This window comes from Staurois parvus, unplaced genomic scaffold (assembly GCF_062004578.1).
Source record: "Staurois parvus isolate SC_StPar_1 unplaced genomic scaffold, SC_StPar_1.0 ptg000049l, whole genome shotgun sequence".
In the NCBI taxonomy this organism is placed as follows: domain Eukaryota; kingdom Metazoa; phylum Chordata; class Amphibia; order Anura; family Ranidae; genus Staurois; species Staurois parvus.
Window position 1 is genome coordinate 2,255,036 of NW_028317845.1, and position 27,454 is coordinate 2,282,489.

General features: G+C 39.5%; 1 protein-coding gene across 1 annotated transcript in view; it reads right to left on the reverse strand.

The window, feature by feature from the left end:
* Positions 1–2,949: 2,949 nt before the first annotated feature.
* CROCC2 (ciliary rootlet coiled-coil, rootletin family member 2) overlaps positions 2,950–27,454 on the reverse strand; it is a 158,310-nt gene continuing 133,805 nt past the window's right edge. Inside the window, exons 30-36 of the mRNA XM_089665869.1 lie at positions 19,097–19,260; positions 18,397–18,837; positions 16,618–16,767; positions 12,783–12,962; positions 10,467–10,598; positions 9,888–10,067; positions 2,950–6,294 (exon numbers count right to left, since the gene is read on the reverse strand). Of these exons, the coding sequence (XP_089521995.1) occupies positions 6,223–6,294; positions 9,888–10,067; positions 10,467–10,598; positions 12,783–12,962; positions 16,618–16,767; positions 18,397–18,837; positions 19,097–19,260 (1,319 nt within the window). The 3' untranslated portion in view covers positions 2,950–6,222. The remainder of the gene's footprint in view (positions 6,295–9,887; positions 10,068–10,466; positions 10,599–12,782; positions 12,963–16,617; positions 16,768–18,396; positions 18,838–19,096; positions 19,261–27,454) is intronic.

The window sequence follows — 27,454 nt, forward strand, 5'->3', positions numbered from 1 at the left end:
GCTTGTACCTTTAGCTGCTTCTTGTTTCTTTACATATATTACCACAAGTTTGCAAACTTCTGTATGATGGGGCTGTAAAACACAAGGCACTAAAATGTTACAAAGGTTTCTTTCTTGAGACGGGATAACATCTAGTTTTTTTTTATTAAACTACAGATCCTATAATTACACAGTTGCTAACATTTTAAAATCATTCCTAGTTATACCTTGAAGCTGCAGTAATATACATAAGCTCACAGCACTGTCCCAGAAGACAGAGATGCATTTTAATATCCCAAATACAGAATTACATACAGGGAAATTATAGTTGATTGTACTGATTCATTATTGTGGTGTTTGACTTTCACATTTTTTTAAATACATAAGCTCCCTTTATTTGTGTTACTGTTTTAGATATTTACATTTGTAAATTAAAGCAGAACTTAGGACATAAATACCAAGCTAAAAATGATTAGCCAATTAAACTATAGAATAACAAAACCAACTTTTGTTGCAATATTCACCTTCGATCCAGAGCATTCCAAAGACACAGTACTTTTTTTTTTACAACTAGATGAACTAAGTCTGATTGCCATCTTCTTTCAACCCACTTCTTTTGAGCACAGGTTGCCCTAAACAGTCGGGGGCTGGTCAGTGAAAGAAGAAGCAGCACAGTGATAAGCTGATCTTTTGGTCACTCTGCTTTCTCCTCCCATCAGCATGCTTCTTGTCAGCACATGAACTGATTGACTCCTTGTACTGCTGTTCTTCTCATACTCCAGGCCTGCTATACACAGACTAAGGCTGATACTAGATCATGTTCAGGTATTTACATTACTTATATTTAAAAAATGTTGCCATTTGTTTGTACTGTTGATAAACTGGGGAGGGGCACACTGGACACCTTAGCTTCCATTGTGCTTTATGCTGGGTGTCCAGTGCGCCCCTGTGCCTGTAAGGTGGAGTGGGCTTCCTTCAGTCTCACCTGCCCTCAACTATCCATTAATATACATGTGCTTCTAATATGGAGGTTCTCAAAATTATAGAGTTAGGACTGCATAAAATAATAAGATGCCATGAAGAGGCTCTGCAGCTTACGCATGTATTTGCAAATGTGTGCAAACTAAACCCCTGTTTTTAACGCAAACCATTAGACAGGACAATTTGGTTGGTTGCAGGCTGGTCAGTAAGTTGAGCTGGGAATTTTTCTTTTTTGTAGTTTGACTTGTATTTAAAAAATACATTTATGCCCCTTTTACACAAGCGTCCTCTGATCCAATCAGTAGAGGATCCATCAATAGTTCCCTAGCTGAATTAGTGCGAAATGGAGTTTGTCTATACATTAGGTCCACCTGAGCTGCATGAAAAGGGCGCGAATGATCTCTTAATGGTTGTAGAGCTACATTATTTGACTATGTCTACTTGGAGGTCAGTTTTAACTACTGAAGGAAACTCTACATTTTCCTCAATGTCACTACTTAAAGTAGAAGTCTATCCAACTTTTTTATTTTTTTAATAGAGTTGGGAAGGGTAGTTTAATAGAGTTGGGAAGAATCTATGCAAGTTTGAGTTCAGTGACCCGCACCCGCATGCACATGGATGTCATATTAGGACAAAGTGGCTGTGTCTGTGCAGCTGTGTGTCCCAATAGACAACAGTGGGACTACTGGCATTGGGATGCATGCAACACCCCATGTGAACAAGGCCATATATGAGGGGCGTTCAAGTCAAACTATGACTATTGAGTTTATATAATAAAATAACAATTTTCAAGAAGTGGAAACTGCATTTATTTTTCAACATACTCCCCTGCTACATTTATACACTTATCCCAGCATTTAACTGATGCCTGGAAAGCTTCGGCATAGAAAGTGGAAAGCTTCGGCATAGAAAATTTGTCAGTACACCTGAACCATCTTAGGAATGACTGTGTTCACTGTTCCCACAGAAAGATAAATCTCTTGTGCAATTTGACGACAGGTTATGCATCGATTATGCAGGATCAGGTGTTCCTTGTGCTGAATGTTCACAGGAATGGCTGCTGTGAGCTGGGAACCACCACAGCCAGGATCATCACTGATGGACGTACAGCCATCTTTAAAATGTTTACACCATTCAAATGTCTTACTGCAGCTGAGAGTCGCAACACTGTACTGTGCTTGAAGTCTTCTGTAGATATCTGTGGGTTTTATGTCTTTGTTTATCACCACATGCTGTTCCATGCATGCACTAACACTGTTGTCTGCCATCTCCAATGATTCTCTGGACTGGCCTACGACATATGCACACCTATCAGTAATAGGACACACTTACTACTGCATGTAGTACCACCGCCCTAGCATCCCTTTTTATAACCGTAAAATTAAAAGTCCCGGTTTGACTTGAACGTTCCTTGTATATTGGAAAGACTATTTGTTCTCCTTCAACTGAATCACAAAGTAATTTTAAATATTCTAAATATAGTAGAATGGTTTTTACTCTTTCCGTGTTGCTCTGGGTCATAAATCTGAATCCCACTGAGCACACTATCTGCACTGTGTTTGCAAGTCCTCCTATGTTTGTGTGGGTTTCCTACCAAAAAACATACTATTGGGGTTAGCAGGCTTCCTCCCTAAGTTGGCCCTAGTATGTGTATAAGTGTGTGGTAGGGATGTTAGATTGGTGGCCAGGAACTGCTGTAAATGGTGCTTTATAACATTTATATAAATGCGGGAGATAATAAATGAAAGAATTGCATGTACACACCAAAATCTACAGGAATAACACAAATATTTCATTTGGAAGGTAAACCAATTTAACATTTCTCTTTATATATGACTGCAGTGACAACATACTGTATGTATGGAAACAATTAAACTCTATCTACAACAAAAGCTGTTACACTGCAATACAAATTATTTTGTTTCCCTGCACCTTTCCCTTCTCTTACAGGTATACATCAGACATTTGTTTAGAAATCACAAGATAGTCTTGTATGAAAAGAGTTTATTAATACCAAAATGTTTGCAGATAAAAAAAACATGACATGATATAAATGAAATGATATAAAAACAATTCTGTTTATAAAACACTGTTCCACCACAAACATGTATAGTGTATGTCTAATATAATTGCAGATCAAGCAGCAAAGGTCCCTATTGATTGGCCGTTTATGACTGCAAATTAAGGGAGCTTGTTATTTTACAGAACACATTGGGGGAATTAAATGAGGTTCCTATGCCATTATAAAAGCACAGGGAACTATTTCAGAATGAAAGTGAAACTGACATGGGTGCCTAATTAACAAAAAGGAACTCTGCAGTTTAATACAAAAAGTTGGCGCAGATCCCCAACAAATCAAACATGGCATATAGGAGTTGAACTGTCTGACACAATCACAGCATAGAAAACGAAGATCACTCCTAATTAATAAAGGGGCTTGCATCCCTTTGTTAATAAAGGGCAAGGTCTGCTCCATTTTCCCAGTTTAGAAGGGTGGCATAGGCTTTATGCCTGTACCCCTATTGGTGGTTATTTCCAAGAACTAGCTGCATACACCCACATACACTATTTAAGGATATGAAGTTAGGAATCTGTTTTATGGATACCTGGCATTAAACACCTAATTCTAACCCTGTGTTGTACAGTACTACTGCTCCAGTAACCTAATTTTCAGTAAAGTTTTTGTATGATTATCCCTGACATATGTTCATCAGCAGGTTTATTAGGTTGGTGTGTCCGGTCAGCCCCCTACCTACCTCCTTTTACCTATTGTCATTTGAAAGAAATGTTCTCTTTTGTGAATCTGTTGAAAAATGTATTTACCTGAAGATCCTGCCAGTAACAGCAGTTCCTGTTGCAGACTGACAATGCTTATGTGGGGCACACACAAGAAGTTTTTTTATGTTCAATCCTGCGATGTTAATGTGGCGATTTTCCCTGCTGTGCCTGCCAGAACACACTGATCAACGCTCACAGCCACTGGCTGCCAGTGCTGATTGGATGCTGGTTTTCCAGCATACCTGTTCAACAGAAGCCAGTCATGAGAGAGAGCTGTACACAGACGTCTGAAAGTTGGCTTGTTCCTGCTGAACCAACTATTTTCAGCCAATTTTTGGCTTGAGTGTACCCAGCCTTAGCCACAGCCTTTCATGTAGAAGCAGTGATGTCAGCCTTCTCTATGAGCTCCTTTAGTTGGCCATTGGGCTGCATATCTGATGTGACATGATAAGCAGACCAAACTGAAGGAGTTACATACTGTATATAGAAAACAGATTGACATTGGTTGTATTTCACACTTCAAGACATTTTTTTCTGTAGTGTTCTGTAAATGTTGAAAATTTTTATAAGCTGACATAAAATCAATGTATCTTGTGGTTACAAAAGGTACATATGACTAATTCAATAGGCAGACGAAAAACACAGTCCAATAACGCAACCAAATCAGCATTCACTTTACTACATTTATACAGGAAAGTGATGATTTCTGGATGGCTGTTGTTGGGATTCCGCTGCAATATTGAATACGATCCATGGTCTTTTATGTGATATAGGGACTGACTCAGAAAAAATTGAGAAAAGAAAATGAGAACAATGGCACAATCTTTTCTATTTCCCCCCATAGGATTAAAACAGAACTATTATTTGATGATGCTTCAAGTAACTCTTTTATAGTAACTACAGTACTTATTTTCTTTTATATAGTTTATTATTTAGTCTCAAAGCCTCCTATGCAATATTGGCACAGAATCTCTTATGTGGTGTGATTTCACAGCAAGTTATATGATATAAATGCATATGAACCTATACTAAGTAGGAAGAATATTATATTTTGATTTACCTTGATTGTCAGACTAATTTTCATTACCATAATTTTACTGATATAGAAATTGACATAGATCACACCATTTTTCATTAGATGTGTATGCAAGATTTTTATGGTAATGTTTTATTGGTTATTGCTTCTTTTTTTTTTCCTTTTAGCCCTGAAGAAGGGGGAGTCCTTTCCCCCTTCAAAACATTTTGGCTGTGTCTGATGCTTTTAAACATTAAACTAATCAAATAAACTTTTCATGTGATATGAACATTTGAACTAGGCACTCTTCAATATACATGCAATATTTAGAATGAGCTGTATATAAGTGTGAGGCTGTGTAGGAATGCTGGCCATGCACGGATTGAAAATGGAAGTCAGGAAAGGTAGACAACCTGGGTTAGTGTAGTTTACAGTAAACTCACAACTTTAATTAATATGACATCATATTATTAGTCAGTTTGAATGCCATCTATTGTATAAGATGTGACACTGGACTGGAGGAAGGGAGACCTACAGATAATCAGGCAGGGCATCTAAGGATTCTGCCTCTCTCAAGACAGAAGATTGCAGCTATCCATGCCCTAGATACACCCCTCTTTTAAGGTTTATAGGGACTTTGACAATAAAACAGGGGTTATGTTTTCAGAACATATTATTTTAGATAATTCTAGAAATACAACTGTATTGTGGTTGTAATGTATGGTAGATCTAAAAATGGTGTGCTGTGTTTATCATATAAATATATGCAGCAGTTTTACAGAGTCAAAAGTCCATAGAAATTCCAACAAAATCAAGGGGGACATCAAAGATTATCTCTGGCTATAAATCATACTTTTTTTCATGTGATTCCTAACCCACCACTCAAGGAAAAACCCACCTTATCTATTTATTACACCAGTCACAGTAAAAAAAAAGTTTTATAATAGGACAGAAAATAATTCACATTTATATAATTGCAGCTGATACAAATATGATAGTCTCCAGTCACTTAATTCAACATGTAATCGAAAGCTCTATTCAGAAATATATAAAGGTTGCCATTTGTGACCTCCTTCAGAAAATGCTATCTGGTTGGCTGTTTCTGGCTCCCATACTTTCTGAGTCACTGACATAGAACTAAAATGCAGCAAACAAAGTCACAGTGAAGTCAGAACTTCTGAAATGCATCTTTTCCAAGTCAGAGATTAAAAAAGCACTGAAGCCATTGGATCGGTGATACAGCATCAATAGAATTTTCAAAAGGAAAGGTCAACAATGACAAGTCAATATTTCTTTCAGTACAGGTTTCCTTTAATAGACAACTTTTTATGTCTATACCTGTATAAATATAAAAAATACATGCAAGTTTCTTGACTCTCCTCTTTACACAAGATTGTCAATAACTCATCTAGCTACAGGTAGTTTCAGTTTGCAGCTTCAGTACTTTGGTTATACTCTTCTCTGCCAGGTTAATGGGCGGAACGTAGGGCTTGTTGTCTGCGTTTCAACTCTTGGTCTGTTTGCTCCTGTAGAGTGCTCACCTATTAAATTAAAAGGAAACAACATAAGTACCTATACATTCTCACTGCAGAAATACTGTTTATAAGGTCAGCATCATTGTGACTTTTTCTTCTATTTCTGATTCAGGCATAGGCCTATAACCATCACTAATACAGCTGTTTACATTATTCCTTGCATTTCTCAGAAATATCAAGCACTGGAATTTTAAAGGGTAAATCAACACAGATAGACTGATATGCTGGCCATACATATTTCTTTTCATCAGCCTTTCACTGAAAAATTAGTAAATGTGACAGAACAGTCCACAGCAATCTGTCACACATACCGTAATCTAAGAATTTCCTAGTTTCAAGCAACCAAACATGCAAAATTGGGTGTAAACAGATCAAAAATGCAGTGGTCCATATATATTTCCATCATAACATTAACTAGTAGGTCGCTCAAAACCTGTAAACGATGTGCACCATGGTTGATGAATGTTGTTTTTCCAAGTGAAAGACTATTAAAAGCTTTCAAAAATGCCCTTTCTTAGGCCAACATAAGGAAACACATATCGGTGTAGAGTGGACAAACTAATAAATTCTTTAGAAGAGCAAAAAAACATAAGATCCACATATAAAACAATTTTTAGTGGAGGTCTTGAATTTACAACCCATTTGTCAGTGATTAATTGCTGGGGTTGCTAACATGGAAAATCAGAATTAAATGACACAGAGAGCACACTGGCATGGTCCTGGAAAAATAAACAACTATGCTGCATTAAAATTGTGCTTCACAAAACTTTCTTCAAGTCCCACCAACAGTTTATGCTTTGTATATAATGAAAGTTAGATGGGGATAGTCACAAAACAAGAACTATCACTTGAGGACAAGTTTGGGAAACTATGAAATAACAGGACTAGAACTGAACACATTATTACTGTTCATGCTGCTTTTCCCCAACCAAATTGAATCTTTTTAGATACATCTTAAAGTGGTTCTAAAGCCTAAACATTTTTTACCTTAACGTATTTCTTGTATTAAGGTAAACATTGCAATGTATTCCTTGTATTAAGGTAAACAATGCAATATATTCCTTGTATTAAGGTAAAAAATGTTTAGGTAAATGAATTACTCCCCAGCACCCCCCCCCCACCCCAAAATGCTTAACTGAGTCCTCACTCGATCCAGTGCTGTGCCCACTGTGCCCCGCTCTCTTCCCTCACTTCCCCAGTCTCACAGGCTTTGCTGGGCCAGCATTAGCCATTGGCTGGCACACAGAGAAAAGAAGTAGCCGGGAGCAACAGCAGGGAACAGGTTCGGGACCACTCTATGCAATTCCATTGTAGAGAGCAGGTAAATATAAACCTTTTTGGGGTTTTTTGCATTTACAATCACTTTAACTGTTGCCCAACACATTATCATAAAATCCTAGAAAAAAGTTGCCAACTCTCCTACTAGCTGAATGGAAGGATATGATTAAAGAAATTATGAGACTGAATGACCCATATTTTATGGTATGATTTGGCAGCTTATCACAAGGTTTCCTTACTTCTGCTGACAATGCACTTGGCTGATTAATAAAGTATGTTTACTGCCAATTTCACCTCTTCAAAAACATTTGACATATAGACTGGTTTTTGTTTTCCTGTAAATAATGCTTTCTGCAACAACCGCTGTTAGAGTTACTACAAAGATTCATCAGTCACAATTCAGCACTTTAAACTGGCACAGTACATTATTTCCAATTGAAACTCGCACTTCTTAAACCTTTTGAATACATTTGCTACAAATTTGCTGCAGATCCCCAATACCTTAATGTGGGCTCATGATGGCACATCTGGGCAAATAAATGCACCTGAATTTGTTCTCTGTTTTATATCTAAAGCACTACTCTCTTCTGATTACAAGGAAACGTTCTGTAATTCGTGCTTACCTTGTCTTATATTTTGGGATTCACCAGATATCACACACTTATACCATATACCTGTCAAGTAGTCACACTAACCCTGATAACCTAATCACAAAGGAGCAATAAAACATGATATACAGTTATGCCTAGTACACATGATGAGATGAGAAATTTGGACGGAAAATATTGCTTTCAAAGTGATCGTCCGATAATCTGATCGTCAGTACACAGCTTTCGAGAGCTGATCATGACAGTTCAGGCAATATTATTCGAAGGGACAAGCATGAAAATTTTTTTCGTGTGATAACAAAATGAAGATTTTTGTTTAACTACTTGCCCTCTAGAGGATTTACCCCCTTTCCTGACCAGGCCATTTTTTGCGTTACGGCGCTGCGTTACTTTAACTGACAATTGTGCAGTCATGCAACGCTGCACCAAAATTACATTTACATCCATTTTTTTCCCACAAATTGAGCTTTCTTTTGGTGGTATTTGATCGCCTGTGTAGTTTTTATTTTTTGTGCTATAAAAAAAAAAGTCCGACAATTTTGAAAAAAAAAACAATATTTTTGACATTTTGCTATTAAATATGTCCAGGAAACAAATTTTAAAAATCTAATTTTGTCATAAATTTAGGCCAAAATGTATTCTGCTACATGTCTACATGTAAAAAAATCCCAATATGCGTAAATTATTTGGTTTGCAATGAAAGTTATAGCATTTACAAATGGAGGTATATATACTAGGATTTTTTTTTTTAATTTTTACTAGTAATGGCGGCAATCAGAGCTTATAGCAGAACTTCGGCGGGCATTCTGACACGGAGGGGAACAGACTTGGTGTCACTGACATCCCCAGTGACAGCAATACAGTGATCAGTGCTAAATAAAAGCTGTGACACTGGACTAATGGCACTGGGCAAGAAGGGGTTAACATGGGAAGTGATCAAAGGGTTAACTGTGTGCTGTGTCCATGTGCTTCACTGTAAGCACACTGCTTTGCACAGTCATCCAAAGCAGTGTGCACGAACTGACAGGAAGGAGAACTGTTTTGTTTACAAGTTTACAGTTCTCCTCCCCTTCGGAGATGCTCAGCAATCACCGGGCGCTGGCAAGTAATCACTGGCCAGGGCCTGTTGATTGACAGCAGCGGAGTTGAATTTCCCTACCCGGAAATGCAAAATCACGTATATATATGTGATTTTGCGCATCCGTACCACCCTGTAGCAGTATTTCTGCTATGGCGCTGTCGTGAAGCGGTTAATCCGTACAGTATTTGACCCATTTATCATTATCATTCAAAGTGAAAGTAAAAGAAAATCCCTAATTTTGGTTTATGCCCAGAAAAGTAATAAAGCGGAAAACTTCAAATGGGGACACTAGTATTGGTGGCCTGGGGGGAACAAAGGGATTCCCTTCATTTGCAGAGATTTTCTTCCACTTCCTGTTTTGGCTATAGGACAGGAAGTGAAAGGATTCCCCCCAATGGGACACAAATGGCAAAAAAAAAAAAAACTGACAGGGGTTATAACAGTCGCATACTCTATCCTAAATGAAAAAAAAAGTTTTGCTTCTAGTTCTACTTTAAGGCATTTTTTTTATTGAACAACAGAAACCATTATCTGAAAGATTCCAACCTAGTAGATCCATTGGAGCAAAAAAGACATCTGCTTGTCATCTACCCCTGTCAGATTCTCAGTAGAAGACAGACCCATTGGTTTACCTGTTCCTCCAGGCCTCTGATCCTCTGCCTGTGTGCTCTCTCTCTGTTCTCCAGTGTGATCTCTGCCTGTTGCTGAGCAATGCGAAGCCTCTCGCTCTCAGCGTCCAGCTCCTGCCGATGTCTCACACTCACTTCCATCAGTCTCTGAGAGTGAGCTCGTTCCAGATCTGTCATCTGAGCCTGTTCACAGACAATGGAAATATTACTATTTTACCTGGAGAGCATACATTAACACCATAGAGAATAACCACTATTAAGCTAGCTGCATGTTCAGGGATCTATTTATCTACTAATCTTTCAATGAAAATATTCATTATTCAGGAAGTGTAGGGTGATCTCCCCATTGCTCAGGAGCTAGTAATAGTATAAGTAATATGAATAGAAAAGGGTAAATTTGAATTTATCTTGTCACTTCCTGCAATTGTTCATTTCCTATAGGTACCATCATCTCATTGTTTATGACATGTGAAAGATCATGTGATATCTCCTCCCATGTATAATGAAATGTGATATATTCCATGTAGGGCCAATTTTAGTCAGCACCTAGCTCTGCTGTTGCATTAACAAATGGGGTGTTACCTCCAGGTACTGATTCTGTCTTTGGGATTCTGCCAGATCTTTTCTCAGGGAAATCAGCAGTTGGTTGATTTGTTCCTTTTCTATATTGAGGCGTTGTACTTCCTCCTCCAAACGCAGCTGCTCGCGTTTTACCTGAATGAAACACAAAACTTTACACCTAGATAACCACAAGAAAATGAATTCACAAGTATGACAACGTTAGGCTCCATGAACATGGGGCGTTTTAATAATGCTGGTAACGTTAGCTATGTAAAGTCACATTAAAAACGTGAGTTTTTAGTGTTTTTTAGTATTTTTGTATTAGTGTTTAGTGGTATTGTGCTGTGTTTTTTCCACTTTTTTCTGTGTTTGTGTTTTTAAGCATTTTTTAGAGGTTTTTTTGTCATAAAAACATCCCAAAATACTGGTTTGCTGCGATTTACCTCGTTTTGCCACGTTTTTCAACATTAGAGCATTTTTACAGCTAAAAAACTCCTCTAGAAACCCACTAGTTCTGGGGTTTTTTCCAGCCAAACAACGCCCTGCCAAAAAACGTTGATTACAGTCTATGTGTGCATGGACACATAGGATAATATGCTGGGGAGTTTACTGACTGTAGAAAAAAATGCCAAAAGCCAAAAACAGCCGCTGTAAAAACGTCAAGTGTGCATGAGGACTTAAAAGGCTAGAAAAACAAAATACAAGAAATAACAATGCTGTTACATTTCTATTACCAGAGTTATAACACAGAAATTGATGTAATATCTTGACAGAAACTGCTTCATTATCTCAGCTTTGATGTTTATTTATTCATGCAATTAAAAGGACAACAGTTTATTCCTATTAATATATGTGCTAGAAACTCAAATAGTACAGTGAAAATGGGATGTAAAGGAAAGCGAGCTTGATCCCAGAATCTGATGGATATCTAAGTATACATATGAAAGAGAAGAGTAGATGATCTTTCAACATAAGAGTGTTTGACTAAAGACAGTAATCATCATAACATAGGGGTTGGAAGAAATTCAGGATTTTAAGACAAATGTTTAAATGATCTTTTGGATGAACTTTGTCAGAAAATTTGACTGTAGAAAATGTGTAAATCTACATTTTTTATTTGATTGCATGCCTATTTTTCGATATTGGACACCTGGAAGCATCATAAAATGAATATTTTATTTATAAAACAAATTACTGTTAGGAAAGAGACAAGCAGATGGGAGTGAGTGGGGAAAGGTTTAACATTATATTATATTTGAGTGACTTATAAAGCACATTGCTTTCAGAAGTGAAGAAACACTTTTAGAAAGCTCTTGTTATGATCTAATATATATATATATATATATATATATATATATATATATATGGCTTTTTTTCTCAGAGAATAGGTGCAGGGACTCCCCCTTCGGAGTCAATTCTTGTCTCCGCCCCCTACCCACCTCCAAGCATTGTCCCTCTTAGTTCCTCACCCTACCCACCCCCCAGTAACTTTTAGAGAATACACGACCAAGTATCTTTTTGAGGTGATAAGAAATTTGTATGCAATGTGTTAATGATAACAATAAAGCAGTAAATTAGATCCCCTGCAACCAGCAACAATAGACCACCCCCAGCACCAACACTCAGCAAAAATAAACACCTCCCCCGCAAAAAATACCCCCCCAGCAACAATAGCTCTCCCAGCAGCCAGCATCAATATACTTTCTAGCAGCCAGCAACAACAGACCCCTCCCTACACAGTATGTCCCTCCCAGCAACAAAGGACAAACCCCTAGCAACAATAGAACCCCAACCAGCAACAATAGACCTCCCCAACAACAGCAGACCCCCCAGTGACAATAGATCCCCAGCAGCCAGCATCAATAGACCCTCCAGCACCCCTTGCCATGACATACAATCAGTGCTGGAGGTGCCGGAACTGTGCTCCCCCCGCAATCTCACTGAAAAATTGCCCTGTATATATATATATATATATATATTTATATATATAAAGAATTAGCACCACTTTTTACTCCCACGTACAGGTACACTTTGAGTGTGAAACTCTTCAGTATTGCGGAATTGTACAAACACACAATTAACGTGTCCACCCTTCTTCCAACTCTTACACCAAAATCAATATTTCTGGCTGTGGTTCTAATGACAGTACATTATAAAACTTTATAGGTAAAAGCTAATACAGTGTGATTCAATATTGTGGGAAGAAATTCATGACACCCATGTTAAATACTATGTTACTTCTATACACATTGCTAGAGTTCATTATATACTTTACAGCTTTGTATTATCGGTAGGTAAGACACATTTTTACATGCTGGAAAATGTTCATACACTGACCTTTTCCAATGCATTTCTCAGATTGTTGTTGCCTTTCTCCAAAAGGACTGTAGAGTGCTGCATACCCTGTTTGTCAATCTCAGACTGTGTCTTGTCACCTTGCAGAATCTTCACCCTTTCCTGCAGCTCAAGAATCATGACTCCCTGCTCCTTCTCCCTCTGCTGTTGCTTCAAGAGAGCCTGCAGGAGACAGAACCTTTGTATTTCAATATACAACATCCTACACAGGGAATGCAGTGTTAGAAAAAAGTGCTACATTACACATGACTGTATCTAGTGATCATGCTGTCACAGATTCCTTTTTCCATGGGATCCATCATTTTTGATACTAACCACATTACATTATTATTATTGAAGGCCCAATAACAGACTTGGGAAAAGCATTCCACTAAAGTATATAGAGTCTCTGTTTGCATGGGGGTGCAGTACAAGTGGGAGAGAGTCTGAAAGTTTGAGGCAGGGGTGTGTGCCAACCTGCCAGGCCTAGGGTTGGCGATAAAGAATAATACACTAAACCATTAGAGAGAAAAATGTTGACTGGAGGAAGCTTGTAGGAGTCTAGTGATTCCTTTAAAGAGCCCTTTCAATCCTTTTCCTTCTACTCTGTTGCTCGATTTTATTTGAAGCTACCAAGAACGTTAGCAAAATAAACATTTAAAAAGTATGTATAGTTGGAATTTAAATTATGTATAGCGAAAGTTTTAATTTTGGATACCGTAAGGAAAGGTTAAAATCACAGTCAGTTTTCTTGTTGTCTACATCCTGTTGGAGAAATCTCATTTTTTTTAACAGGTACATTTTATTAAAAAATCTGCATATACAGTGAGAAACAGAAGTATTTGAACACCCTGCGATTTTGCAAGTTCTCCCACTTAGAAATCACGGAGGGGTCTGAAATTCACATTGTAGGTGCATTCCCACTCTGAGAGACAGAATTTAAAAACAAAAATCAGGAAATCACATTGTATGATTTTTAAAGAATTTATTTGTCTTGCACTGCTGCACATAAATATTTGAACACCTAAGAAAATCAGTGTTAATATTTGGTACAGAAGCCTTTGTTTGCTATTAAAGAGGTCAAACGTTTCCTGTAGTTCTTGACCAGGTTTGTACACACTGCAACAGGGATTTTGGCCCACTCCTCCACACAGATCTCCTCTAGATCTCTCAGGTTTCGGGGCTGTCGCTGAGCAACACGGAGTTTCAGCTCCCTACAAAGATGTTCTATTGGATTTGGGTCTGGAGACTGGCTAGGCCACTCCAGAACATTGATATGCTTCTTACAGAGCCACTCCTTGGTTATCCTGGCTGTGTGATTCGGGTCGTTGTCATGTTGAAAGACCCAGCCACGACCCATCTTCAATGCTCTGACTGAGGGAAGGAGGTTGTTGCTCAAAATCTCACAATAAATGGTCCCATTCATCCTCTCCTTAATACAGTGCAGTCGTCCTGTCCCCTTCACAGAAAAGCACCCCCAAAGCATGATGTTACCACCCCCATGTTTCACAGTAGGGATGGTGTTCTTGGGATGCAACTCATCCTTCTTTTTCCTCCAAACACGACGAGTGAAGTTTAGACCAAAAAGTTCTACTTTGGTCTCATCTGACCACATGACTTTCTCCCATGCCTCCTCTGGATCATCCAGATGGTCATTGGCAAACTTCAGACGGGCCTGGACATGTGATGACTTGAGCAGGGGAACCTTCCGTGCAATGCATGATTTGAAACCATGATGGCGTAGTGTTCTACAGACAGTGACCTTTGAAACTGTGGTCCCAGCTCTCTTCATGTCATTGACCAGCTCCTCCCTTGTAGTTCTGGGCTGATTCCTCACCTTTCTTATTATCAGTGATACCCCACGAGGTGAGATCTTGCATGGAGCCCCAGTCCGAGGGAGACTGACAGTCGTCTTTAGCCTCTTTCATTTTCTAACAATTGCTCCAACAGTTATTTTCACCAAGCTGTTTGGCAATTGCCCCGTAGCCCTTTCCAGCCTTGTGGAGGTCCACAATTTTGTCTCTGGTGTCTTTTGACAGCTCTTTGGTCTTGCCCATGGTAGTAGTTGGCGCCTGACTGACTGTGGGGTGGACAGGTGTCTTTATAGAGCTCAGACAGGTGCTACTAAGTTAGATCAATGAGTGGAGTAGAGGTGGACTTTTTAAAGGCACAATAACAGGTCTTTGAGAGCCAGAATTCTTGCTGTTTCTTAGGTGTTCAAATACTTATGTTCAGCAGTGCAAGACAAATAAATTCTTTAAAAATCATACAATGTGATTTCCTGAATTTTTTTTTTAAATTCTGCCTCTCAGAGTGGTAATGCACCTACAATGTGAATTTCAGACCCCTCCATGATTTCTAAGTGGGAGAACTTGCAAAATCGCAGGGTGTTCAAATACTTCTGTTCCTCACTGTACAAACAGGGTGCAGCTGACATAGTCATTGCATATCAAGCAGTAAAAGGGAGTAGTAAGGGGAAATCACATTTTATTTAATGTCCCAGAGCTGCAACAGGAAGTGAAAGGAAATCTTTATAAATTCAACAAGCAGCCAAAATTATACTAAAAAAGTTTGTTTGCTGCCAGTGTGCTGCAGACGGTCAACATGTCACCTGCTGAATCAAGGCTAGAGCTCTCTATTGAGCAAAAGTCATATTTCTTACTGAATGGAGTGGTCTAGTTCTGACTGAGCAGGGGGTGATGGACCATTGCAAAAAGGCCACTTTACTGCAGCATGCAGGTGGTGGACAGGCTTTTTTACTATTACTTTTTTACTTTATAGATTAAACCAGGGGTCAAAACTTTCTAGACAAAGGGCCAATTTACTGTCCTTCAAACTTTTGGGGGCCGAACTGTGGCCAGTGATAGAAGAAAATGTCCTGGCGTCAATGGGAGTAAACAGTGCCCCATCGTTGGTGTCAGTGGTAGGAATAGCATCCCATTGTTGGTGTTAGTGGGAGGAATAATGCTCCATCGTTGATGTCAATGGGAGGAATAATGCCCCATCCTTGGGGTCAATGGGAGGAATAGTGCCCTATCATTGGTGTCATAGGAGGAATAGTTCCCCATCATTGGTGTAAGTGGGAGAAATAATGCCCCATCATTGGTGTCAATAGGAGGAATAGTGCCCCATAATTGGTATCAATTGGAGGAATAGTGCCCCATCATTGGTATCAATTGGAGGAATAGTGCCCCATCATTGGTATCAATAAAAGAAATAGTGCCCTATAATTGGTATCAATAGGAGGAATAGTGTCCTTTTGTCAGTGTCAGTGGAAGGAACTATGCCCCACTGTTGCTGACAGTGGGGGGGATAATGCCCCAAGGGCCACATAAAAGCATGCAAAGGGCCACATTCGGCCCCCTGGCCACAGTTTGGAAACCACTAGATTAAACCATTGATAAATCTGTAATTACTTATCCTTTGCTGAGAATTCAACTGAGCTATAAAGGTAAATCCTGCATACATTATTACATTAACACTAAGCATGTTACACCTAACAGCAGCAGCAGCAAGGATAATAGAAAATGCATGTAACTGAAAGCAATTAATGTGTGCAAAAGAAGAATGGAAAGGAAAGTAAGACAAAAGGAAATGATGGATGGTATTTACACCTGAGGAGTCTGTATACAGATATGTCATACAGAAAAGGTTTTGGAAAGATCTGAAAATATGGAGCAAACTGTAGTCAAACATGGGCAGGGAGCATGTTAGTACCATGAAGACTGAAGAGAAAACCTGCACTAAAAAATACTCTTTGGAATTCCAATTAATTATCCTATCAGTTTTCAAGTATCCTCTTTTAAATAGTCTCCTGCCCTTCATGATCTTGTCTCACCTGCTGCAGATCTTCTGCTCTTGCCTGAAACTCTCTGCATGCCAGCTGTATGTCCCCCAGCTGCTGCTGCTGCTCCTGCACTGTCTGCGAGAGACGCAGGTTCTGTCTCTTGCTGTCGCTTAGTGCTTGCCGGACAGAATCTAGGCGCTCCTGAGAAGGAACAACAAAACACCTTGTCATCAGAAGCTGAATAATTCATTGTGGGATCTAATGTATCTTATTTATTTCTACATATCGACATTTGCAAAAAAGTCATATAGGTAAAAGCCTGCAGTGGCAAAATATGGAAAATGGAAGCAGAAGGATCCATCTTTCATTATTATCAGTGAGAACAATCTGAAGTTAATTAAATTAATTGTTATATGATTTTCACAAACTTGTTCTTCACTTTTATTGGTATTAAATATAGACATCTGCAGATTAGCATCTCATACACTTGCATTGTTAGGGAACAGAAAAGCTGTGAATCATAGTATATTGCAATGCTGCCCCTATGCACATACTGTATGTCATTACAAATTATTATTATTATTATATTGGATGTATATATTTTATACAGAGACAAGTTTTTTTTAACAATTAACACATATTGATAAGATTATTTACATCAAACCTATTTCTTTGATTCTTTGATAAAATCTTGATTTTATGTGAAAACATTATAATGACTATACCTTTCCTTTAAATAGGACATTCACTTTTTATCATTTGGCTCTGAAATCATAGTAACCCATAGCAACCAATACGAATGCACTTTTACTACAGTCACAAGTGCAATGGATTCTGACTAGTGGCTATCAGTACTGTACCTATGCTAGTAATACACAACTTGAATTTTATCAAATTTTAGCAGAATTGGATGAAATTAGAGCCAGTTGCGGACACCAACGACTTGGGAAACTTCAATTTGAAAATGAAGCTGCTAGCTGCACCCGGCTAGTATGGGTGCCCCTGCTTAACATGGTGTTATTCAGGCTGCAGGAACCTTTCCTCTTTTCCTAGTTCTGTCTTGCTCTTCTTTCTTCCCCCTCCCCACCCTCTTCTCCGTCCTGTCTCTACCATGCCCACTCTTATATTCCCTCCTTTTTTTGTTTTTCTCTCCCCACCCCTCCCGCACCCAGCTTGAGGACCCCCCCTACCCTCTGTAGATAGGGGTCCCCCCACCCTTTCTTTTACACTTAGCCTGGTCCTTTGTGGTTACCCCCTGCCCTGTTGGTTGAGGGTAGATGGTTCACAGTCTTGTATATTCAAAATGTATGCATTGATATTGTGATTATTTTTCCGTACTGTTCAAGTCCCCTGTGTGGGAACTATGTGTCACTCCTGTTCATTTTGACATGTTCCTCTATTATTTAAAAAAAAAAAAATTGTACCACAAAATAAAGTTGCTGGGCAAAAAAATTCACTCAAACAATGACTGCATTCTATCAGATGCAGGCACTGTTCGGGTATTCTGACAGTCGTGGGAACAGCAGCCGTTAGAATACAATGGCTAGCAAGGAAGATTTTTCCATCAATGCTGCTTTGTGTGGATGAAGAAATCTATGTCCGTATGGCTAGCCTTGGTTTCTTAAGCCGTGCTCCTGAACTAAATTACTATGTACTCCTAGATTGTAAACTCGAAAGAGCAGGGCCCTCGAACCCCTCGTGTATCACAAAGTATTGTTTTCGTACTGCCGCATGTTCTGTCTCCCTTTGTAATGTACAGTGCTGAGCGAACTGTTGGCACTTTATAAATACTGTATAATAATAATAATGTGGAGATGGTGGAGACATTACCTGTAGGACACGTCTATCTTGCTCAGCTGCTGTCAGAGCTCCTTGTAATCTGTTCACATCTTCCTGCAGGTTACCCCTGCCAGCTGCTGCTTCTCCTAGAGCCTGTGTTAGCCCCTGTGATTTCTCCTGCAGCTGTCTTTCTCCATCCTGTGCCCTAGACAAGGCCAGGCTCAACTTTTGCACCTCTCTCTGTAAGCCAGCCTCTCTGTCTTCACTCTCTTTCAAATGTTCCTGTAAGTCTTGCGCTTGGTCCTGTAAAGCCAGAACTTCTGCTTCTCTTTCTGCTAGACAAAGCCGTGTCCTCTCCAGTTCCCCTTCTAGAGAGCGGCGCCTGAGTTCCAGATCTGTACTGCGGTTCTCTGAAGCCTCCAGTATTTCTCTCAGGCTCTTACATTCCAGCTCCTGTCGGCTTTCACAACTGCGAGCCCGACACAGTCGCTCCTACAATAGTGCAGATTGTAGAAAAAATTATCTGCAATATTCACTTTCAATGCAGAGATTTTTTTAGGTTCGAGTAGTGTTTGGTGGCTTAAGAAGCTAAAGAAAAAGTTATTGTTTACTGGCTAACTGAAGTAAAAATATTAATACAAAACCTTTTGTTAGGGGTACATATATAGGGAAGTTTCTGATCTTTAGGTGAGGAATGCTCAGAGAAAACTGAATTGAATCATTGCTCATGCTCTAGTGCCATGCTACATACCTGTAAATCCCTCTTCTCATCGTCACACATACGTAGGCTATGCTCCAACTTCGATGCACGTTCAATTGCAGTTTGACGTTCCATCTCTACCTGACGCAGGTTGTCCTGCAGCAATCGCATCTCTGTGTGTGCTGTGCCCAGCTGTTCCTCCGTCTTATGTTGGCCTACAAAAAGTGATAATATAGGTCACCTGCACAGAAAGTAGGAGAACATTTGTCTCATAGGAAAACAGACATAACCAAAATCTTGACAGGTGTTCTAAACTTCCTCACTATACTATTAAAGGTGTTTTATTGCTGTCTATTGCTTGATGGATAGGGAGGAGCTTCCTTTATTTCCTGTTATGACACCCATCAAATCAATAGGAAGTGGTGACATTTTCCCTCACTTCCTCATCTGTCTAAAACATGTCAAATATATAGAAGTTGAGGAAAAATCTCCCAAATAGAAAAACATAAAAAAGTTGATGGGATCCAACCTTTCCACATTTGAAAAAAATGGCTGGAGTTGGGTTTTAAAGTGGACTGGAGACAAAAAGTGAAGATTTGCCTTGTCATAGGGAAATGTTATTTGTGCCTAAGCAATACCCAGAATAATTTAGCTTTTGCCTGGAACTCCTCCTAAAGAACAGAAGTGTAGTTCTTGTCATGTAAGAGTGCCTTGCCACTCCTGTGTTTACAGCTGCTTAATTGTATATCTGCAGTGTGAGATCTAAGGCACTGCTGCCTCTGACTCTCAGGCGATTTAGAGTGGGATCTGGTTATGTCACTACAGTGCTGCTCACTGTACTTCTTACTAAAGGCTCTTATATAAGGAAGCAGAAACCCTGCCTCTATATATAGACACAGTGCAGAACACGGCTTGATGAATCAGTAATGGGGGGGAGGTTAGCTTCAAGAAGATCACGGGCAAAACTGGACGCAAAGATGGTGAGGACTGCGCATCTGTAAACTGAAGGGAGAAGTCGGTTTCGCACATGGTATAATCCTTATATCTCTAAAGTTCACAAATCTGCAACAAATTAGTTAGATTCAAGTCTGATGTTTGTGGCCCCAGCCAGTGACATTTTTGAAATGATATTCTTTCTCTGATCCCCTTCCACATTAGAACACAGTCCAGAACATCTATTAAGCCTCATAGCTGTGTATCAATCCTTACCAGTTGGAGGATCATACTGAAACCCAGAAATTCGTATTCAGCATCAGTGGTGTATTTAGGTTTTGTGCTGCCCTAGGCAACACAAAAATTGGACGCCCCCCCCCTTCACGGCGGAGAGTGCCTGACACTGACCACCAACACCCCTGCCCCATTCCCCGCACCCAAGAGAGCCTTCCACTTACACCCAACCCCCCCCCAGCAAAAGATAGAAAGACACCTTCACACCGCTGGACATGGGACACCTTCACACCTCTGGACACCTCGGGAACGACAATTGGGCTCTGCATACACCATCAAGCAGCCCACAGCCTCTCTCGGATCACACCTGGTCCCCATTCTTTATATGTCCCTTCTTCCAGGGGGCAGTGCTGCCCCCCTAAAAAATGCCACCCTAGGCAAATGCCTTGTTTGCCTTGTGGTAAATATGCCCCTGTTCAGCATACCAAAAACTATTAATTACAAGATTCCAGTGTATAGCATTTCTGAGCCAGGTCTAAATATTTAAACCCATTAGGAAGACATTTTTAAAGCCAACAGCTTAATAATAGTATTATTATTATTATACAGGATTTGTATACCGCCAACAGTTTACGCAGCGCTTTACAACGTAAGGGCAGACAGTACAATTACAATACAAATGAATACAGGAGGATTCAGAGGGCCCTGCTCGTTAGAGCTTACAATATAAGAGGGAAGGTCAAGAGCTGCAAAAGGTGATAACTGTGGGGGATGAGCTAATGGACAAAATACATGTACAGTTGTTAGGTAGGGGCAGGATAAGCCTCTCTGAAGAGATGAGTGTTAAGGGATCGTTTAAAAGTGAACAGAGATGGAGATAGTCGGACACATTGGGGAACGGAGTTCCAGAGGATGGGAGCGGCTCTGGAGAAATCCTGAAGGTGAGCATGGGAGGAGGTGACAAGGGAGCTAGACAGCAAGAGGTCTTGGGAGGAACAAAGAGAACATTTTGGTTGGTATTTTGAGACCAGGTTAGCGATGTAGCTAGAGGGTGAGGTGTGGATGGCTTTATAAGTTGTTGTAAGTATCTTGAATTTTATTCATTGGGTGAGTGGGAGCCAGTAGAGGGACTGAAAAAGAGGGGTGGCAGACACTGAACGGTTGGCAAGGTGGATGAGTCTGGCAGCAGCATTCATGATGGACTGGAGGGGGGATAGCCTATGTAAAGGTAAGCCAGTAAGGAGGGAGTTGCAGTAGTCAAGGCAGGAGATGACCAGGGAGTGAGTTAGAAGCTTTGTGTTGTCATTGGTTAGGAAGGGGCGTATCTTGGAGTTGTTGCAGAGGTTGAGACAGCAAACTTTGAATAATAGATATTATGGCACATCGTATATATTTTGGCTTGTGGGGGGGAAAGCAGGCCACATTCTTGGGTGTTTTGCACTGCAGAACCAAAATCCAGCCATGTTTTATAAACTATTTTATTTATTACAGGTATTTATATAGTGCTGTCAATTTACGCAGCCCTTTATATATACAGTTGTGTTTAAAATAATAGCAGTGTGTTGAAAAAAGTGAATAAAGCTCAAAATCCTTCTAATAGCTTTTATTTCCATACACACAAATACATTGGGAACACTACACATTCTATTCCAAATCAAAACATGAAGAAAAATATATCAAATTTGTGTTGTTCCTCTAAAAAAATTGAAGAAAAGTGAATATTAGACTGTTCAAAAAAATAGCAGTGTTTGTATTCTTCTTTACAAACTCAAACATTCACTATTTAAACTGAAAAATGTTTGAAGATTTTGCTTTCCTTTGAATCACTTAATTAATATTTAGTTGTATAAGCACTGTTTCTGAGAACTGCTGTACATCTGTGTTGCATGGAGTCAACCAACTTCTGGCACCCTTGAACAGGTATTCCAGCCCAGGATGATTGGACTACATTCCACAGTTCTTCTCTATTTCTTGGTTTTGCCTCAGAAACTGCATTTTTTATGTCACCCCACGTTTTCTATTGGATTAAGATCCGGGGATTGGGCTGGCCACTCCATAACATCAATCTTGTTGGTCTGGAACCAAGATGTTGCACGTTTACTGGTGTGTTTGGGGTCGTTGTCTTGTTGGAACACCCATTTCAAGGGCATTTCCTCTTCAGCATAAGACAGCATGACCTCTTCAAGTATTCTGATGTATTCAAACTGATCCATGATCCCTGTTATGCGATAAATAGGCCCAACACTGTAGTATGAGAAACATCCCCATATCATGATGCTTGCACAACCATGCTTCACTGTCTTCACAGTGTACTGTGGCTTGAATTCAGTGTTTGGGGGTCGTCTAACAAACTGTCTCCAGCCACTAGACCCAAAAAGAACAATCTTACTTTCATCAGTCAACAAAATGCTGCACCATTTCTCTTTAGGCCAGTCAATGTGCTCTTTGGCAAATTGTAACCTCTTCAGCACATGTCTTTTTTTCAACAGTGGGACTTTGCGGGGGCTTCTTGCAGATAGCTTGGCTTCACATAGGCGTCTTCTAATTGTAACAGTACTCACAGGTAACTTTAGACCTTTTTTGATCTTCCTGGAGCTGATTCTTGGCTGAGTCCTTGCCATTTTGGCTATTCTTCTATCCATTCAAATGGTAGTTTTTCGCTTTCTTCCATGTCTTTCAGGTTTTGCTTGCCATTTTAAAGCATTTGCGATCATTTTAGCTGAGCAGCCTATCATTTTCTGCACTTCTTTATATGTTTTCCCCTCTCCAATCAACTTTTTATTCAAGGTCTGCTGTTCTTCTGAACAATGTCTGGAACGACCCATTTTCCTCAGAATTTCAGAGAGAAATGCACTGTAACCAGCATGTACAACATTTGCTGCCTTCCTTCCTTAAATAAGGGCAATAATTGCCACCTGTTTTTCAAAGAATGAATGACCTCACTAATAGAACTCTACACTGCTATTATTTTGAACATGCCCCTTTCAATTAGTGATTCAATTACACAGAATCAGCAGCATGAATGTCATGACTGTTGGGTCTGTTGGATTTCTATTACTCTACTACACCTGCTAGTAAATTATTTGCCATGTAGAAATATAATTTCTACCAAAAACAGTGATTGATCAGGTTAGTGATGTCTGATGCTATTATTTTGAACACAACTGTATATTATACATTCACATCAGTCCCTAACCCTCAAGGGGCGTACAATCTAAGGTCCCTAACTTACATTCATACATACACATACTAGGGCCATATTTGACAGGATCCAATTAACCTACCAGCATGTCTTTGGAGTGTGGGAGGAAACCCATGTAGGCACAGGGAGAACATGCAAACTTCAGGCACATTGTGGCGTGGCTGGGATTCAAACCAACGACCCTAGTACTCCCAGGCGGAAATAGCTAACCATTTAACCACTGTGCTGCCATAAATCCTGATCTGATAAAATGATATTACTTAGACAGTTTTATCAGTAACAGACCATGGAAAGATTTCCCTTCTAATTCTGTTTCAGTGACGATGGCTACCAGGTCAAATAGAAGGGGTGAATTTCACACAGATAGTATTGAAAACCTGAGAGACTTTCTAACCCTTTAATACTCTATCCAAAACAAACAAACAAACAAACTGCGCATCCAAAACAAACAAAATGTTGGCTTTAGGATGGCCATACATTATACCATTTTCTTCAGAATTTTTCTATAGATTTACCAAAAACCATATAATATGAGTTCAAACCTAAAAAACACTTTCAGTTGTATCCAATTAGGCAGGCCCTTGCACTACATAGTTGAAGGTAAATCTAAAGGAAATTGGGCAGAAATTGGAAATAAGAAATAATAAGAAATTTATATAGTGTATGGCCAGCCTTAGATTCACTTTACATTTACATTAGTGAGGGTTAGTATTTGGGTTGAGCTTGAGGGGTGCCTTAAAGGATGAGTTCACCTTTGGAACATGCTACATGTTCCAGCAGTTTTTAGGGTGGAACACGTAACATGTTCCCATGGCCACAGCCGCGTGCCCGCCACCCCCCCTCCCTCTGACAGATAGTACGGGGAGACGTTTTCCCACACTATCTGTCAGATTTGAAATCAGCGCGCCCATGTGGGGCTCTGCCTACACATGGCTGCGTCACTCATTCCCAATGTTCTGTGAATGAATGCCTACAAGTCCCGAGTGGGCTTGTAGTTTTCAATGGACTACCACTGTGCTGTGGAGCGCTGTGGCAGTTCATTGAAGCTTCCTGTCAGTATATCTGCTTGACCGTACATCCCGTATCGCAAGCAGATATTCTGAGAGGTCTGCAGGAGACCTGCATGGTATCAGTGATCTACTGATCGCTGGTGCAATGCTTTCCAGGCTCCTTTGGACAAAAATAATAAATGCACATTTTTTTTACTGGAAAAAAATGTGCATTTATTATTTTTGTCCAAAATGTGAACTTATCCTTTAAGGTAGGGCATTGCTCTCTGTCCTGGTAGCTCTACACCAAAAAATATCAGCATTCATCTCCCCAATCTGAAAGCTAATGTATTAAATACTGTATTTCATACTTATCAAGAATGAAGATAATTCTGATTCATCTGTTATCATGGGAGCAATTTGTTTTCTACATCTGTTTTCTTCCAGTCCAGTAAGCCTGCTGAAGGACTGTGTGAACATGCTATCTTTCCCTTCTGCCAAATCTAAAGTGGCTGATAACATAATTCATGAGGCTGGGTTTGACTTGTGAACTCCAAATCAGCAGTTAAACAAGAACTGCAGGATAAGAGTGCAATGCTCACTCAGAATATTTGGCTGGAACATGGTCTGTATTCTCACACAGACATCTATTACAGAAAAAGAACTTGATATTGGATTATTTACTTGTATGTAGTACTAGTTGTAAACATTTCAGATCAGTTAGTTAAACCTCAACATGTCTTGTTTCTAATAGCTTGGAGTGTTTGCTGCATCTAACTGGAAATGTTAGGATTAACAGTAAATATAATTTTATTGATATATTTGTAAACTGGTTAACATTAAGGATAAAGAAATTAGTAAGTTTGCTGACATTAATTAAAGGGTTATGTCACACTGGGCAATATCCCTAATAGAAAAGTAGTGGATTATTAGATAATTAGCTGAATTATCTATTTAAGCCACTATGCCCAATAAACTTTGGAGGAGATCAGTACAGTAAGGACCCATTCACAATGGTGTGTTAAAGTGTTACTAAACCCACAACAGTAAAATCAGTCTGTATATGCAGTAAAGCATGCTTGTTATACTCACTGTGGAACCTAAGGAGTTAATACTCTGCATTGTGTAAAAAGGCTGTATGATGCTGTCTTCTCTGATCCTCCCCTTCGTCTACTGTCCCCAGTCCATCTGCTGATAGTACAGAGCTCTAGGAGTCACTCTGCACATGTTCAGTTTAGTGTATATTGATAGTTTTTTATTCTTTGGAAAGGTGCATGTGATCAGCGCAGGGCCAATCAGCACTGTCCAGACAGAGGTTCAGGGTTATGCAACCTCATAGGACAGTCAGAGCAGAATGAAAACTCCTTCTACAAGATTTAACCAGTGCTCAGCTGGACACTGATAGATGTCACATGACTGCTCTAGCTGCTTATGAGAAAAGGTATTTAGCAGTTTATATTTACTAAAATAATTGCATTTCCATGTTGTGTGTATTGTGGGAGACCAGATATAGTGAATGCAGGGTCCTGGGTTTAGCAACACTTTAAGTTAGAGACTCTGTCACCAGACCACTCATTTCAACAACAATCTTCTGTTCATTTAACATACAAGATTGTATGTACTTAAGGTATTTTATGCATGTTATTACCTGTAAAAGCCTTGCTGTGTACATATCCAATAGAGCCCAAGACACCCACTGGGCACCGCTATCTAGAATGTAATGTCAGCAACCCCAGCAGACTTAGGGCTGTCACATCAGTGACACTCTACAGCACAGGTGTCAAACTGGCGGCCCTCCATCTGTTGTTCAGAGTGGTAGAGAAAAGAAAAGCACTGTGATAATAGGATTTATACAGTGCTGTGACATAACAGATATAAAAAATATAGCTGATTGAGGACAGTGTTCACAGATAACCTTCTCTTTAACCTCTTTGCTCTCTCACTATCCAATTACAGTATTGATCAACCTGTATTGCTTTAGCTGGAGTAAAGAAAAGTAATACCAGGACGTGGCTTTGGTGCAGGGCTCTCTGAATTTAAAAAGTAGTTAAACAAAATGTAAAGTTTCTACTGTGTGTTTAGTTGTATGCTTTCACTTTTGCTCTACAGGTCTTATAGAAGTATACTGAGAGCTACTGTAAACATACAAAAAGCAAGAAGAAAGGTCCAGACTGGTAGGAGGCAAACAAACACGGTGGCAGTCCATATCCTAAAGAACTCAGTATGTACCCATAAAAGAGCTTTGGTCATACTTTTCTCTTAAATTGTTATACTATAATCATGTCATAGTTTTAATATGCCTCTCTGGGACAGCTGTTGTGCTTGCAAAAAGAAGAAATTGCATTTATGTGTGTTTTTAGGTTGCAAAGAGTAACAAATCTAATTTTATCCAAAAAAAGCAGTATTTTTTAATATCTTTTATGGGAGCCGTAAAGTGAGACTATCATGCAGGACAACAAAAGGGTGGAACTAAGAGCGGGAACTTAAAAAACCTTAGTCCCTTAAATATACCATTGAAACTATTTTGTTATCTCTCTTTCGTAAGTGGAAAGAATACTTTGTGGACTACAGAAGATCCTCACAAATGTTATGGAGCTGTGAAGGGAGGTGTTCAGTTGGCTTAACCTACTTTCTACACTTTTGCTCCTCCATAGATACAGTACAGATCGGGGGGCATAGTTACAGATGGGGTGCTGTTTTTGCGTGAGTGCTGTTTTGATAGAGTGCTAAGAAGCAGTTGAACACATCAGTCTAATCATGGCTCCCCTGCTTTTCACAGGCAAATGCTGCTATCTGCTTTCTCCACTGTAAACTGCAACAACGCATAGACTCCTATTAATTACAGAACAAATAGTGTATATATATTTTGTCTATGTTGATTAGTTCTTACCTCTAGTTGCACTCTTTTTATGACTGTGGCCTGTGTCTGGTCTGTGTTTGAGAAACATCCCCCCAATTCATGTGATCCTTATCAGTTCCTAATTGGGTGGAGAAGAGTGCTCATTTGACCATCTCCCTATAAATTTAGATCAGCTCATGGGGGGTGATCAC